Source organism: Macaca fascicularis, chromosome 1, assembly GCF_037993035.2.
Source record: "Macaca fascicularis isolate 582-1 chromosome 1, T2T-MFA8v1.1".
NCBI classification, from domain to species: domain Eukaryota; kingdom Metazoa; phylum Chordata; class Mammalia; order Primates; family Cercopithecidae; genus Macaca; species Macaca fascicularis.
This window is the reverse complement of record NC_088375.1, coordinates 140,185,478-140,202,883: the sequence shown is the minus strand read 5'-3', so window position 1 is coordinate 140,202,883 and position 17,406 is coordinate 140,185,478. Positions and strand designations below refer to the sequence as shown.

Here is a 17,406-nt window from a genome sequence, read left to right as displayed (position 1 = left end):
AGCCCTAAAATCTCTAAAGCAGAATACCCTATTCCTACCACCGTGTACAAACTTATCTGCAGGCCAGCATTTAAAATTTTACGAACTATCCAGTAAGAATGCTAATAGAAAAGTGACAAACCTGAAAATATGGCTTCTTTCAAATATAGTAACATGTGGGAGAACTTCCTGATATCATTCACCAACTCCTTGATGTAATCCGGATCAAAAATAGAGTTGGAACTTAAGGACTTGAGCCCCATTTCAGAAGCTGTAACATCAGTAGAGAGTTGGCCTGATGCCCAAGCACGTTTTTTCTTTGTCTTTTTCTGTTTGTGAGCAATCATCCTTTCATGTAACAGTCAGAAAAACAGAAATCCTTAAGGGGGCAAGAAACAAAACAAAAACAAGCGGGGAGAGAGAAAAAAACACAAATACTAAATCAGCCAGGGAAATATTACACTAGATTTTCAACAACAGCCCACCTTGGTATCCTATTTTTAAATTTTTAAAAACCAATCATCATTCACTGTATTATTGATAATAGCAGTTTGCATTTATTAAGTGCCAGTAATTCTGACAACTCTGACATGCAAACCACTGTTCTTTACATTTCACAAATGAGGAACCTGAGGTTTAGAGGTTAAAACTTTGTCTAAGCTCTCAACTGATAATGAACTAGGACTTAAACCCGTATCTGCCTTGAAGTCAAAATCCACACTCTTAATAACTCCCTGTTGATTCCTAGGGTACAGAATTTTATTTAATTGTAAAAGTTGTTCTGAAACATCACTTAGTAGAAGGTCATATTCTCCTTCCATGACATCACCTTCAAAAATAAAGATGAGATATGGGGTTTGAAAAAAGAAAGACCTGTTGTTAAAATCCTCCTCTGTCACTGATCATATGATCTATTCATCTCTTTACTTCAGTATGCTCATTTATAAAATGGGAATAACATCCTGACAACACCTATCTCAGGAGATTATTGTAGGGATTATGTGACACAATGATACAGAAGTGTCGAGAACATAAAAGTTCAATTACAGTTGGTTTTTCCTAATAATGCATATACATACATATACACAGACACACACACACGACACATCCTGGGTTACCAAGTCTCATCAAGGATATTTCTTTGTTGAAAACAAGTTACAAGGGTGTCCACTAATCTGACATATCCTGACTGGTTAAATAAATAAATGTGTGATTATCAGAGCAATATTTTTGATAATCTCAGGATGGTAGTAAAAAGGTAATCTTTTGGTATGAGAAAAATTTAGATTTGAATCCTGGCTCTAATATTTTCTAGATAGGTGACCAGGACAATTTTATTTATAGGCTTGTGTGAGGATTAAAAGGGATCACAAAATAAGACTTCATATGTTAAAACGCCTAATATTGGCCGGGCGCGGTGGCTCAAGCCTGTAATCCCAGCACTTTGGGAGGCCGAGACGGGCGGATCACGAGGTCAGGAGATCGAGACCATCCTGGCTAACACGGTGAAACCCCGTCTCTACTAAAAAATACAAAAAACTAGCCGGGCGAGATGGCGGGCGCCTGTAGTCCCAGCTACTCGGGAGGATGAGGCAGGAGAATGGCGTAAACCCCGGAGGCGGAGCTTGCAGTGAGCTGAGATCCGGCCACTGCACTCCAGCCCGGGCGACACAGCAAGACTCCGTCTCAAAAAAAAAAAAAAAAAAACTCCTAATATTGGCACATAGCTGGAACTCAAGAAAATCATAGTTATTGTCTTCTTCACTCTCATTTTACCTTTCCAGAGTTAAAAGTTCTAATCTTGTTTGTATCTCTGGAAATCAAAAAGGAAATAATTGGAGAAATTAAATTAACTCACACTTTATTATTGACACTTTTTTCAAGTATTTTGTCTTGAATATTTGGCTACTTTAAAAATGGTAGATGACTAAGGACTTCTATAAAATTTACAGTAGAAAGTTTTTTGGGTTTTTTTTTGCGGTGGGGGGAAGGGTTGAGTCTGGGTCTCACTCTGTCACCTAGGTTGGAGTGCAGTGGTGTGATTATAGCTCACTGCAGCCTCAAACTCCTGGGCTCAAGCCATCTGCCACCCCCAGCCACCCATGTAGCTGGGACTCCAGGGACACACCACCACATCTAGCTAGCTAAAAAGAAAAAATTTTTCTTTTGTAGAGACACAGTTTCACTATGTTTCCCAGGCTGGTCTCAAACTTCTGGGCTCAAGTGATCCTCCTACATCAGCCTACCTAAATGCTGGGATTACAAGCATGAGCCACTATGCCTGGCCCACTAGAAAGTTTTATGCAATATCCGTTTCTAGTCATATGTAAGATATTTTATTGTATCATTTACTCCTTCCTATATCTCACCCAACTCCATAGTTTATTTTTCTTTCTGATCTACAGGGTTCTCTAATCAGTCCACTTCTCTCTACTGCTACCACACTAGCGAATTACCATCATTTCTTTTCTGAGCTACTATACTACTTTCCCAACGATCTATCTGCAACCATTCTTGTCTCATCACAAATGGACTGAACATTTCAAACACAGATCTCATAACGTCGTTTCTCTGCTGAAAACCCTTCCAAAGGACAAGTGAGAAGCTATCATGCTTTATAAGCCTCAACATGAGATCTAGCTCCTACCTACCTGTGCAATGTTATATGGAGACACACCTGCTGGCTCTCAACACTCCTGCCACACACACCTCCTTCTCATTCTTTCAACAGTATTTGTTTACGATGACACTCACCAGGAAATAATTTCACATAATGAGCCAATATACATGTTAAGGGTATCATATTTGTGTGTGGCACAGCTTCTGGGTAAGGCTCATGTGATGTATGTGAGGTTTTTAAAATTCCATCCCATTTCATTTTTAAAAATGCTGGGTGCAACTCACCAATTTGGTTTCACACACGTAACAGCTCATGATCCTACAGTTTGAAAAACACCAACTGTTCAGCTCAGGGTCCTGTCTATAAGTAATTCTATTTGCCGGGAATATTCCTTCTCCTTTGTTAACTCGTTCTGATCTCAGCTCAAAGCTTACCTCTTCAAAGAAATGTTCCTGGACCATCCCCATCCCCCACAAAACCACTACCACCAAACCAGAGTAGAATCTCCTGTGAGATGTTCTATAGTATCCTCTACTTTTCATCACTGCTTATACCACAGTTCAAATAGATCACCTCTTCCTAGCTAGACTATAATCTCATGGAAATCAAGACCACGTCCGTTTGCTAACCATGTGTTCTCTGCTCATAGCAGAATGCTTGGCATATGAGGAATTAACTACTTAGAACTATCTGCAGATAGGCTTATAAACTTAATAAAGTTTCAATTAATTTTTATAGAAACAAAAATAACTCTGGGTTGTTGCAATGTTTCGAAGTGAAAATACATATATTTTTAAAAACTCTCTAAAATGGTATGTTTGAAAAATAAAAGCATATGAAGCTGAGGGAAGATCACATAAAACTGAAATCAAAGTTGGATTTCTATTATTGCTCCTCCTGATTATTAAACTGGGGACCCCACACTTTATAATTTTTAAAGTTTATTCATTGTCATTTTGATAATCTCAAATTATTTCTGAAAATCTAACTTCTACATTTAAACCAGTTTCAAAACTATCTAACATTAATCCTTAAATGTGTGCATCATTTCTAAAATGAATCTAGGGCAATTTTTGAGCATTATTATTATATCTAAGTCTTCTTTCCCATCAACAAAAACAAAACAAAAATTCAAAGTGCCTTGTTTGGGCAGCTCTTTTACAAATCACTAACCAAAATGCCTATTAGCCTAACAAAACATCACTCTTGCAGTTTACCTAATAAAGTCATTCTGTTTAGTTATGACAGCTTTTAAGCTTAGTAAATTAGAGAATTGGTCACTGTCACTGGTAAAGATGGCTACAAAAATTAAAGACATTAAAACAATTTACCTATTTTAGTAGAAATAATTTACTTAAGTAACTACATATAAAATAGTAGCCTAAACTTTTAAAGTGTTTCAAAACTGCTGGAACATTTTTAAATAAGACTTTAAAAATCTGCAAAAAACAAACAACAACAACATCATCATCAAACACATGGCAAGGGGAAGAACTCTTCACCTCTTATAAAAAAGAATGATACCTTACCTCTAGCCAGCATTATAATGATTAATGTGCTGATTTTGTTATATATTACTACTTTTCATATTCCAGAGTAAAAAAAGAAACATTACAATTGAAAAAATGCTTAAAATAACAAACTTAACCCAAGCTTTCATAAATGAACTATGATAATGAGAAGCTGGGACAATATACACTTTCCAAGATCATACACACTATTTTCTCATGTGCTAAAATGAATATTCTCTTGTTGGCAGTAACATAAAATGTAGTTACTAACAGACTGCAACTGGCGACTTAATTAGGTAATGATGCATGCAAAGTACTTAGCAGAGTGCCTGGTTCATCATAAAGATGAACCATAAAGAAAAGCCATTATTGGCCGGGCGCGGTGGCTCAAGCCTGTAATCCCAGCACTTTGGGAGGCCGAGACGGGCGGATCACGAGGTCAGGAGATCGAGACCATCCTGGCTAACACGGTGAAACCCCGTCTCTACTAAAAAAATACAAAAAAAAAACTAGCCGGGCGAGGTGGCGGGCGCCTGTAGTCCCAGCTACTCGGGAGGCTGAGGCAGGAGAATGGCGTGAACCCGGGAGGCGGAGCTTGCAGTGAGCTGAGATCCGGCCACTGCACTCCAGTCTGGGCGACAGAGCGAGACTCCGTCTCAAAAAAAAAAAAAGAAAAGCCATTATTACTAGCAGTGCTTCATTGTGGGAAATTGTTTTGGAACAAGACGTAGCTTCACTACAATACATTAGTGGATTGTGAGCAAGAAATACAGGACTGGAAACAATTGGAGAAACTTAACTGACTCTGTGGAAACCTACTAAAAAGCTTCCAAGTGAAATTTGAACTGTGCAAATAGACTGTTGTGCAAAATATTTGTGACACACTAATTCTGGTGCATCTCTTTCAACTTCAAACCAACAATATTAAAAACATGTATTATCCACTTCTCAAAGAATTCTGTAGCAAGTAGAAAATCACCGTGCAAAACCACTTTCATCGTATGTTGTAAATCTAAGTAATGTGTGCATTAGAAATGTAGACACAAACTTCCTATCCCCCACGACTTCAGGAGCCTGTGTCAGTCAAATGTCTGCTGCCCCACATACCCCCTGCCAAATGCACATTATGGCAGTAGTTTCATTTTAGGCTCTCTAACTGAAGTGTAAAACTGCCCCAAATATCTATACTTACTATTTCCCATTTTACCATTTCTTCTTGAGGAAAAATTGCCAGATATTTCAGAAATCTGCTATTTCAGTACAATTTCAGATTTGGCAAGAATCTACTTAAAGATGTTAAAAAGATGAGACGAGCTCATTCTGAAATGATGATTAAATCTTTAACTATGGTTTCAAAAAGCACTCTCCACAAAAACAGAATAGGGACATGTGAGAAACAGTTTTATCAATACTATGTAAACAATTTTTAAAGGAAAGCATGCAATACACATGCACTTCATTTCTGTACAGTTTGAACCTAGCACGCTTTAAAAAGAGGAAGCTGCCCAGCACCCCACGCCTCCAGAATGTCTAGCATTCCTGGCAGGCAGGGCTCTCCTTTGACCAGCCAAAACTACCCTTTGCCAAAGAGCAAGTTCCTCATCCAAGAATTTAAATAAAGAGGGAAGAATGGAGCAACCAAAATGGACAGCCGACGTTGGTAACGATGGACAAAAGATAAACGATAGACAAGAGATACAATCACAGAGACAGATGGAGAGAAGGGAAGGAGAGCTCAGCTCCTGTCATTAGCAGGTAACATCCTGCCCTCCGAAAAGATTTCGGGCCAATACCCTCTGAGAAACATACTTTTAAAAAGATCAACACAGAGAGAGACAAGAGGCTCGTCAGTCACGAGGGCTCCACCTTGAAACGCCCGACTCCAGCTAACCCGTCCAAAAAAAATACTTTTTTTAATTAAAACTGTCAAACCCCAAAACGCGTCCACAATTGAACCGGGACAAACCTCTGAGACTGAGGGAAACTCTCAACGAAACCCAAAAGACAGAGACCAGGAGAAAATGCACCACGGAAATCCTAAAATATCTCAGGAATGAGAGCCCAACTGGAGTGAGGGCTGCGGTCAGGGCAGGTGGGAGCGGGGCTGGAATCCAGGCAAGAACACAGACCCATAGTGGTCAGGAGCACGGATTCCGGAGCAAAAGCGCCTGAGTTTAGTCCTGACGCTGCCAACCACTAGTCTGTGTGCATTGGCAGGTTTTTAACCTCGGTTTCCCGTGTGAAAACCGAGTCGAACAATCATGGACTGTTCTGAACATTAAAAGAGTTAAAATGTGCAGTCTTCAGAACAGCAGGCGGACCCGTAGTACGCGCCGTGTGCTAACTTTCATTACGATCGTCACCGTCTGCCCCGGCCACCGCTGGCGTCCTCCCCGGCTGGTCCGCGTCTGCCTCGCCGGACGCGCCCCTAGCCCTGGCCGGACCCTCCCCGAGGACTCCAGTCCTGGCCCGAGGGCACCCGTCCCAGAGCAGCCCGCCACCGCTTCCGCTCGGGGCCCTCCAGCGGGCCTCCCGGACCCTGGACGGCAATTCGCGGGCGCTCGCGCGGGCGACCCCAGCCCGGAGCCACGACCGCCGCGGCCGGAGCGAACGCCACCTCCTCACACTCACCACGGCGCTCCATCCCGCGTCCCGGACGCGGACGCCCGCCCCACACCTACGGCCGCCGCCACCGCCGAGGGCTGGAGCTCGCCGCCCCCATCCCCCACGGCCTGCGGACGCCCGGCCAAGCCGCAGCCGCAGCCACAGACACCACCACCACTACAGCCGTCGCCGCCCCTGCAGCTACCGCCACAGGCCCGCCGACCGCCCGCCCGCCCCTCCCCCTGGAGCCCAGTCCATTGGCCCGCGCTCCCGGGGGCGGGGCCGGCGACCGCGGCAGGTCGGGGCTGCAACTAGCTTGCGCGCGGAACGCGGCCGTCAGCTGCGCCCGGTCGCTCGCGGTCCCAGTGTGACGGGCTGCGTCGGCCGCCCTTTTGGCTTGCAGGGGGCAGGGAGAGCGACTCAGAGAAAAGTCACCTGAGGACTAGATGCGGCTAATGGCCAGATGAGCAGCTACATTTCTTATGAGGCACTTCTGTGGATCGCTGTTTTCCTCCCTCTTCCAGGGGTTAGGGCCTGGGGAAGGGCGCCACACGTCTGAATTAAGAATGAACTACCTCAAAACCAGCCATCTACTATGCCCCTTTGCCCTCTATGGAGGGTAGGCCTATCTTTTTTTTTTTTTTTTTGGAGACAGAGTCTCGCTCTATCTCCCAGACTGTAGTCCAATGGCGTGATTTAGGCTCACTGCAACCTCCGCCTCCCGGGCTCAACTGATTGTCTCACCTCAGCCACCTGAGTAGCTGGGATTACAGGTGCCCAGTACCACGCCCAGCTAATTTTTGTATTTTTAGTAGAGGCGGGGTTTTGCTATGTTGGCCAGGCTGGTCTCAAACTCCTGACCTCAGGTGATCCACCCGCCTCAGACTCCCAAAGTGCTGGGATTACAGGCGTGAGCCACTGTGCCCGGTCCTTTCTTTCTTAGCTGCACTCTCAAACTCACTTCATAATGAGAAAAAAAGAAAAAAGTCTGAGAAAGATGGAATAATTATAGCAAGCAGGGCTAGAAAGCACACGGCCCCCATATCACACCACTCGCTGGAACAAGCGATGGCACTTATCTCAGTGCTGGAACATTCAGAAAGAAAGAAATAGAGAAACAGAGGAAAAAACACAGAGAGGGAGAATGTGGGTAGTGCTGGGGTCTGACAGAAAAATGACCACACAGAGGAGAAACAGAAAAAGACACAGGAGAATATGCTGAGGAGAAGTGGAAAGAAAATGAGGTGCAGACACAGGAAAAGGGAGGAAAACCGAGGAAGGCAGAAACAAGTGAAGGCAAAAAGAGAAAATAAGGAAGAAAAATAAAAGGAAAGACTACCCACTTAACAAACAGAAAAGGAAGTGAGCATGACAGAACCAAAAGTAGGGTAGTGGGGCAAGAGAAAAACTCATTGACAAAGAAAGAGAAGAGGGACCCCTTACGTATACGTATCTCTGAACCCTTACAGGAAAAACAATGCCAAGAAAATACAACAAATTTGGCTCCTCGGGTGCTACTTAAAAAAGATAAATAAGAAAACTCAGCTCCTTGGTTACTTTGGCACCATACTGGATTTTTGGGACTCAACTTACACAGATTTTCCCCTCAAACCCCCAAAATAATAGTCCAAGGTCCTGCCACAAATACTCAGCAAACTTCAAAAACCAAAATTCCTTCTAATCGTGCTGAAAAAGAAAAATGCACCAAAGACTCTCACCATGGAAACCAATGATGCCTGAACTGAAGCAAACTAATAAGAGGAGACAAAGGAGTCCCCAGGCCAAGAGGAGGCTGAACAGTGCAACTACGATTCAATCATAAGTAAGGTTTTTGGAAGGAAATTTTTGAGGAAGTCCCTCAACCTCAAACACCCTCTTAAGTCTACTTTAAAACATATTATTTTGCACTTATACACCATTTCCCTTAATAAGGGATTAATTGGAACTGGATTAATAAAGAGGATTGTGTTGCTGATTAAAATGGAACTGGAAGCATCACTGACAAAATCATGAACAAGTTCCTGATGGAGAGAAAGGGTGTATGGATGGAGGTGGGGGTGTGGCAAAGAGAAAGGCGCTCACAAGGAGGGAGAGAAAATCAGGGAGAGACAAAGGGAGGTGTAAGAAGGAAAGAGAGACAACTATAAAGGAGAAAGAAAGACAAGAGGGAAAGAAGAAATATGCAGAGACAAGGGGAAGCAGAAAAAGAAAATGAGATGGAGAGAGATAAGGAAGATAAAAGAGACAAACAGAGGTGACAGAGACTACCCACTGATAGAGAAAGGAAAGAGGGTCACTTCTCACATGCAAACAGTTCTGGTGGAAATGAAGCCAATTAGGCTCTGAGGTTGTTACCTTAAAAATATAAATATAAGAATCCAAGGCTCCTTGATTACCTGCTTCCACAATTATTTTTCAGACTTAATTTAAAAATTTTTTTCCATTAGGCCTCAAACCTAACAGTACTAATATGACAAGCAGTACTGAAGAAACCTAAAAAACAAACACTCCTTCAAACCCCACCAGAGGATGATGCACCATGGACACTCATCCACTGATGACTCAAAATTGAAGGACATCAATGGGGGATGAAGAAAGAATTCTGAAGGCCAAGGAGAGTGGGGTTGGCCAACTCTCAGGAAGCTCAAGGAAGTAAAGTCTGCCCCTCATATCTGCTCTGGGTTATTCTTAATACCCCCCAAACCAGAACTACCTCTAAACCATCCCAAAACAGCCAACTACTGTGCATAGGACCTGACACAGTCACAATAGCTGGCTGTTCAGGAATCAAGGAATGTTACTTAGATGGTTAAATAAACTATAAGTAAGGTTGCCTAAGGGAAATTTTGAGAAGTCTCTCAATCTCAATCCTCCTCTTAAACCTTTAAAAAAATACATTATCTGCCATCCTTCATCCAGAGGATGATGACATTGGGGAATATTTGCAAAAATGGTAGTTCACCTTTAATTTAAAAGGGTTATTGTATTAATCTCCCATGACTTGAATTTGTTTGAAGTAATTTATCACACGAATACACTTTAAATATGAAAAGCACATTAATGGATGCAATAATACCTTTCTGCAAGTCCAAAATTCTTAGCTTATGATAAAATTGTAGTGTTCAGAAAAAAAAAGTAAAACCATCAGTGTATCTACCATAGCAGTCCAATATCTTAAGTTTTTCAACAAGTTGCAGAAAAACATTTCTGGAAGCAACATATAATTTTTTTTTAATACTTGTGTTTTTACCATTTGTATTATTATTGCCTCTAGTAATTTTTCCTTCTCAAACAGAAATTCACATCCTCTATGATGCTGTTCAAGTCAGCCATTCAGTGCAGCCTTAACTTTTATATTCCCCACATCTTCCTCATGTGTTCTCTTCAAAATGTCTGTGGTACCAGACTGAATGGATTAGTATTTTTTCTATCCACAGTGGTGACATTATCAGCATTGTTAATTTTGCTTCATCTTCCTGAAGACAATTCTGTAGTTTAGGTAGCCTACTTTTCATAGCAGAACATGGGTCTAAAAACATTTGACAGTATCTGGAGACATTTTTGGTTGTCATAACTGGGGAGGGGGATTCTACTGACATCTAGTGGGTAGAGGCCAGGGATGCTGCTAAACTTCCCATATGCATAGGACTGCCCTCACCCCCAACAAATAATTATCCAGCCCAAAAGGTCAATGGTGCCAAAGTGAAACACCCTGTTCTATATCCAACTACCACTTTTTAAAAAGCTATAAGATCTAGGAACATGTTAACTTATGCCATAGTGTATACCCAGAAAAATCTGGACTGTGGGCCATTTTATAGGATAAACATGATTTCTTCAACAAATAAACTGCAGGAAAAATGATGGAAAGAAAAATCTCTAGATTAAAATATCCTTAAAAGATATATCAAATGCGGCCAGGCACGGTGGCTCACGCCTGTAATCCCAGCACTTGGGAGGCCGAGGCGGGCTGATCACCAGAGGTTAGGAGTTCGAGACCAGCCTGGCTAATATGGTGAAACCCCATTTCTACTAAAAATACAAAAAATTAGCCAGGCCTGGTGGTGTGCACCTGTAATCCCAGCTATTCAAGAGGCTAAGGCAGTAGAATGTCTTGAACCCGGGAGGTGGAGGTTGCAGTGAGCCAAGATCATACCACTGTACTTCAGCCTGGGCAACAGGAACAAAACTCCGTCTCAAAATAATAATAATAATAATAAAAAGGTATTTCAAATGGAGGAATAAATACAAACAGACATACTCTTCCACTGTAGTAAACAACTAGAAAAACAGAGAAAATATGTATTGTTTTCAGACACTGAACTACACACAGCACTGGGATCGGGGCCGCCATCTCTGAGAGATGGGATCACAAACAAATGAGATGAGCCCCACAATTACCCCAACTTTCTGCCTCAAGTCACATTCTTGACCATGGCACTCTTAACAAGTTGAAGAGACAGAGATCTTAGTTCCAGGAGACTGGAGTCACCAGAATCTGTAGGACAGAGTACTAGAGACTATGGATGCAGAAAAAGAGCTCCAGAAATTTGCATAGGGAATTTCTTAATTATCTTGCTGAAGACTAAGATGCACATGTATACAGCAAAACACCACAAGGATTGGCAAAGGATTTCCAGAAAGCTATAGATGGACAATTCCCAGGTTTCCCACAGGACTGGAAGAACTCCAAATTTTCATCAGCCAGAGTAGAGAGACCTACTGAACACCCCAGGGGAGATCCCAGGGCAGGCCTCATAGTACATCTAACCTAGCTCTAGTGAAAACTGTACTCTAGCCACACTCCAACAAAGCTTCAGAACAGGCACATTTTATAATTTTGTTACAAAAGTAATAATATGTTGTGGAATTTATAACATATACAGAAGCAAAATGTATGACAATAGCATAAAGGAGGAGGAAATGAAAGTATACAGTAAGGTTCTTACATGATAGGTAAAGTAGTGTAATATTGTTTGAAGGTATACTGTAAGTTAAAAATGTATAATAAAATCTCCAGAGATAAAGTTAATTAAGCCAATAGTGGGCATAAACAGAATTTCAAAAAATCAACAACAACAACAAAAAAAGCAGGACAAGAAGAAAAAGGAAACAAAAAATGGAACAAATAAAACAAACAGCAAAGTAACAGACTTAAATCCAATCATACCAGCCGGGCGCGGTGGCTCACGCCTGTAATCCCAGCACTTTGGGAGGCCGAGGCGGGCGGATCACAAGGTCAGGAGATCGAGACCACGGTGAAACCCCGTCTCTACTAAAAATACAAAAAATTAGCCGGGCGCGGTTGTGGGCGCCTGTAGTCCCAGCTACTCGGGAGGCTGAGGCAGGAGAATGGCGTGAACCCGGGAGGCGGAGCTTGCAGTGAGCCAAGATCGCGCCACTGCACTCCAGCCTGGGCGACAGAGCGAGACTCCGTCTCAAAAAAAAAAAAAAAAAAATCCAATCATACCAATAATTACATTAAATATAAATAATCTAAACAGCCCAGTAAAAACGCAGCGATTCTCAGAGTAAAAAAGTAAGACCCAACTATATTTTGCCTATTAAAACGCAGACTTGAAATATAAAGACACAGATATATGGAAAGTAAAACAACAGAAAAAGACACACCATGCAAACACTAATCATAAGAAAGCCAAAGTAGCTCTATAATATAGGTATCAAAGAATTTTACCAAGGATAAAAAGCAACATTTCATAACGATAAATGAGTCATCTCATCACAATGACAAGAATCCTGAAGGTATCTGTACCTAAAAATAGAGATGCAGAATATGAGAAAAAAACTGAGAGAAATGTATGGAAAAATATACAAATCCCCAACGACAGTTAAGATTTCAACATTCTTCTCTCAGTAATAGAATAACAGAAAATCATTAAGGATCAGTAAGGACATAGAAGACTTGAATAGCACTGTCAATCAACTTGACCTGATAGACATTTACAGAAGATTCCACCAAAAAACAGCAGAATACACATTCATTTCAAATGTATACGGAATATTCACTAAGATAGGCCATATATGGGATGATAAAAAGAAGTCCCAATGAACTTAAGAGGACTGAAATCACACAGTGTATGTCCTCTGATCAAAAAAAAAAATTAAATTTGAAACTAGTAACAGAAAGATAACCAGGAAATCCCCAAATATTTGTAAATTATAAAATATAACTTTAAAATAACCAATGGGTCAAATTTCCACAAGGGAAATTTTAATATATTTTGAACTGAATGAAAATGAAAACCCATTTCAAAATGTGGAGATTACACAGTAAAAGTCATGGTTAGATAAATACACAGTTTTAGATGCTTTATTGTAAAAGAGAAATGTCGAAAGTCAATGATCTAAGCTTCCATTTTAAGAAGCTAGAAAACAAAGAGCAAATTATACCTAAAGTAAGCTGAAGTAAATAATGATAAGAACATAAATCAATGATTTAGAAAACAGAAAATAGAAAAAAATCAATGTAACCAAAAATTGGTTCTTTGAAAAAAATCAATTAAATTCTTAAATATCTAGCTAGACTGATCAAGAAATAGAGAAAACACAAATCACTAATATGAATGGAATAAAGAACATCAGCACAGACCCTACAGACGCAAGGATAAAAGAATACAAGGGAATGTTACAAACAATTTTGCCAATAAACTTAAAAACTGAGATTAAATGGAAAAATCTTTGAAAGACACAAATTACTAACCCTGACACAAGAAATAGAAAATGTGAATAGCCCTACATGTATTAAATAACTGATTTCATTATTGAAAATTTCCCACAAAGAAAACTACACCTACATGGGCTTCACTTAAAAAATTCACTGAACCAGATAAAATAATCCTATACAAACTCTTGGAAAATAGAGGAGACAAGAACACTTCCCAACTCATTCTATGAGGCCAACATTACCCTGATACCAAAATCAGACAAAGATATTACACACACACACACACACACACAACAAATTTCTTAACACAGTATTAACAAGTCAAATCCAACAATATATAAAAAGGATAATACATAATGCCCAAGAAGGGTCTGTCCAAGGAATGCAAGCTTAGTTTAACATTCACTAGAAAAAAACCATGTGATCATCTCAAAAGATGCAGAAAAAGCATCTGACAAAATTCCATGGCCACTCATGATTAAAACAGTCAACAAAGTAGGAATAGAAGATAATTTCTTCAATCTGATAAAATCTGATACAAGGCATCTACAAAAAAACCTACAGGTTTTCTCCTTAAGATCAGGATTAATATTGTTACTGTGGGTCTTAGCCAGTACAGTAAGACAAGAGAAAGAAATAAAATGCATTCATATTTAAAAAGAAAGAAGTAAAATACTCAGAGACAATATGTTTGTGTACCTAAAAAAAACCTCAAGAAGCCTATAAATTAGCTACTACGTCTAATTAATGAATATTATCAAGGTCACAGAATACAAAGTTAACACACTATAATCAATTTTATTTCTATACACTAACAACAAAAAATTGAACAAAAAAAATTCAAAACTTCTGCTCTTTGAGAGACAGTGTTGAAATAAAATGCAAGTCACAAACTGGGAGAAAACATCTGACGAAGGATTTGTAACCAAATATATCAGGAAGTCTTACAATTCCATAAAAATAAAATAACAATCCAATAAAATAATGAGTAATGAAGTGAACATACGCTGCACAAAAGAAGATGCACAACTGGGCAATAAGCACATGAAATACTGCTCAATACCATTAGTATCAGGGAAATGCAAATTTCAACTTCTATGAGATACCACTGACTAGTCGCAAGAAATTTTAATTTCAGCTAGACTGAAATACTAACTGTTGGTGAGGATGTAGGGCAACTGTAACTGTAATACATGCTTCTACACAAGGTATACAATCACTTTGTGAAACAGCCTAGCATTTTCTTACACAGGTAAACATACATTTAACATACAACCCAGTAATTCTCATTTTACATGCATCCAAAAGAAATTAAAACATACATTCACCCCTAAACTTGCACACAAATGCATAGCAATTTTTCATGATAGTCAAAACCAAAACAACCCCATCTCCATCCACAGATAAACTGTGGTACAGCCTTATGATGGAATACTATTTAACATAAATATCCATGACATAGCAAAAAATCATAGATGAATCTCACAAGCATTAAGCTAAATGAAAGAAGCCAGGCACACGCACACACTGTATATCTTTGGCATGATTACATTTACATAAAATTCTAGAGAATATGAACCTAATCTTAAATGACAAAAGAATTTCAGCGGTTGCTTAGGAATGCCTTGGTGGTGTAGGTGTGGGGGAAATTGCAAGAAGCCTTTCATTTCCTCCACTAAATATAAAGCATCCCTCTACTTTCCCATAGGACATTCAACATACTTGGGAAACTCATGATATTATACCTTGGGCCCCATCAGTATTGTCTGCTGCTACCCAAGATGCAAAGGTTCTACAGGACTGTCTACCACAAAATGGGATCAGACTAAATTTTCTTAGTGAATGCTGAATGAGTAAGTGGCACAAGAATGAAAATTCTTTAGGGTAACCTCTGGGCATGAAGTTTGTTCAATGTGGTGCTAACCCCCGGGACCAAGAGCAGTGGCTATAAAATATAAAAGCTCATGTTCCTAGGTCAAGAGCCTTAAAAGGCGAGGAAGTGAAGGTGCTTACAACTGAGGTGGATATTCTATTTTAAGGAGGTGAGGGGAGCAGTAATGACCAACCACTATGCATTCTTGAGCAGCGCTTTTCTACATCTCAGCCAAAGTTCTATTTTTGGGGGGACTGAAACATTTTCTACTCAGGCCTATTCTACTTTCTTCAAGTTCACTCTTAAACTCTTCTCAGAATCATGAGACAAGAACTGTATATACCGTAAAGCTCATGAAGCTTAAGCATCAGGGTTGCTCACTTACACAGTTCCTGTAACAAGGAGGCATTTTGAAATGGCATGTCTGGCAAACTGTGTAAAGAAATCACTACAGAAAGGGACCTAATCTCCAAGACTCCCATAATTTTGTCGTGATTCACTCATTCTGAATATTCACTTTCATATCTAATTTTGAAGTATTTTTCTTGAAAAAGGAATCTACTCTCCCAAACTGAATGAGGAGGAAGTGAAGCTAATTCCCAAAGAATAATAAAGAAAAAGGTAAATGTAGAACAAAAAGCTACTTGGAACTTTCATAAAACACCTCCTAACATTCCCCTCCCCCCTAACCCCTCCACCCCTTGCCCAAAAAAGATCCATCTTTAGAAAATAGAGAATGTCAAAGATCCAAAAAACACAATATGGAACGCCACCCTCGCTCTTTAAAGAGGGGTGGTGGTGGTGAAAAGGTGAAATAAACTCTGGACCTATCAGAGGGGCTGAAAGACAAGGGAGGAACGTCCTTGACTGCTCTGTTTAAACCAAGGGAAGACCTTCCCCCGGAACACCAAGTTTCTATCACAGACCCGGTCCTGGGACACCTAGGGAAACAAACGCACCGGGGTCCGCTCTCCAGGTGGTAGCTGCAATCTCCCAGCTTGTCCCTTCCGATTTTGCAGAGCACACGACTTGCCCTAGAGCCATGGCTGGGAAAAGGTGGAAGGGCAGTAATGAGCGGGGAGCGAGAACGGCAGGAGTAGGGTGGGAGGGAACGACAGAGACGCTCCAGAAGGGGCACACAGTGAGAATGCGCAAAACGGTGTTTTACAACCTTAGATCTCCCTCCCCTAATAGCCAGGGCCTAGGTGAGGTGAAGTGCAATAAGAAAAAGTAAATATGGAACATGAAATGTCTGTTGTTTTACTCGGCCTTTACATATGTCAGACTGAAATTTCAGAAAACGTCACCAAACTTCCAAAAAGGATCCCAAGTGAGAAAGACGGACTTGAAGACCCGGTGAAGGAAACCAATGGGGGAAGGGTAAAGGAGCCCGTGAATTCCGCAGTGAGGCGATGAGGGCGGGTGGCTAGCGGGGCTGAGACACGCTCGGGGGGTCCTGGAAGGGGAGGAAAATCCACCCGGCCAGCTTCTCCCCAGCTGCCCGCCGGCTGCCCAACTCGGAACGCGCGCACCCGGGGTCCGCGGCGTACCAGCAGCGCCCGCCCGCGTCCTCCCGCTCATCCGCGCCTGCCTCGCCGGGCGCGCCCCTAGCCCCGGCCGGACCCTGGACGGCAACTCGCCGGCGCCCGCGCGGACTACAGCCAGGAGCCACGACCGCCGCGGCCGAAGTGAGCGCCACCTCCCCACACTCACCACGGCGCTCCATCCCGCGTCCCGGACGCGGACGCCCGCCCCACACCTACGGCCGCCTCCACCGCCGAGGGCTGGAGCTCACTGCCCCCATCCCCCACGGCCCGCGGACGCCCGGCCAAGCCGCAGCCGCAGCCGCAGCCGCAGACACCACCACCACCACCACCACCACCACCACAGCGGCCGCCGCCCCTGCAGCAACCCCCACAGCCGCGCCGGCCGCCCGCCCCGCCCCCTGGAGCCCAGCCCATTGGCCTGGTCTGCGCTCCCGGGGGCGGGGTCTGCGACCGCGGCAGGTGGGGGCGGCTGTAGCTCGCGCGCTGAAGGCAGCGGTCAGCTGTGCCCGGCCTGAAATTGTGCCAGCATCCCGGGCCGCCTAAAGTTACCCTAAAGAATTTTCATTCTTGTACCACTTACTCATTCG

The 17,406-nt window shown here is 42.0% G+C and overlaps 1 protein-coding gene across 14 annotated transcripts in view; it reads right to left on the bottom strand.

The window, feature by feature from the left end:
* ARHGAP29 (Rho GTPase activating protein 29) overlaps positions 1-17,152 on the bottom strand; it is a 75,559-nt gene extending 58,407 nt beyond the window's left edge. For 5 of the 14 annotated variants that reach the window (XM_074001245.1, XM_074001251.1, XM_074001216.1 and 2 more), the window contains exons 1-2: positions 16,986-17,152; positions 122-358 (exon numbers count right to left, since the gene is read on the bottom strand). Coding sequence is in view for 4 of the 14 variants with exons in the window: in XM_015432644.4 (XP_015288130.3) it covers positions 122-326 (205 nt within the window). In the remaining 10 variants the exon portion in view is untranslated. Of the gene's footprint in view, positions 1-121; positions 359-6,741; positions 6,900-16,231; positions 16,319-16,985 lie in introns of those variants that run through there. The other 9 variants (XM_065518565.2, XM_065518566.2, XM_074001205.1 and 6 more) reach the window with 3 other exon arrangements.
* Between the last annotated feature and the right edge of the window lie 254 nt (positions 17,153-17,406).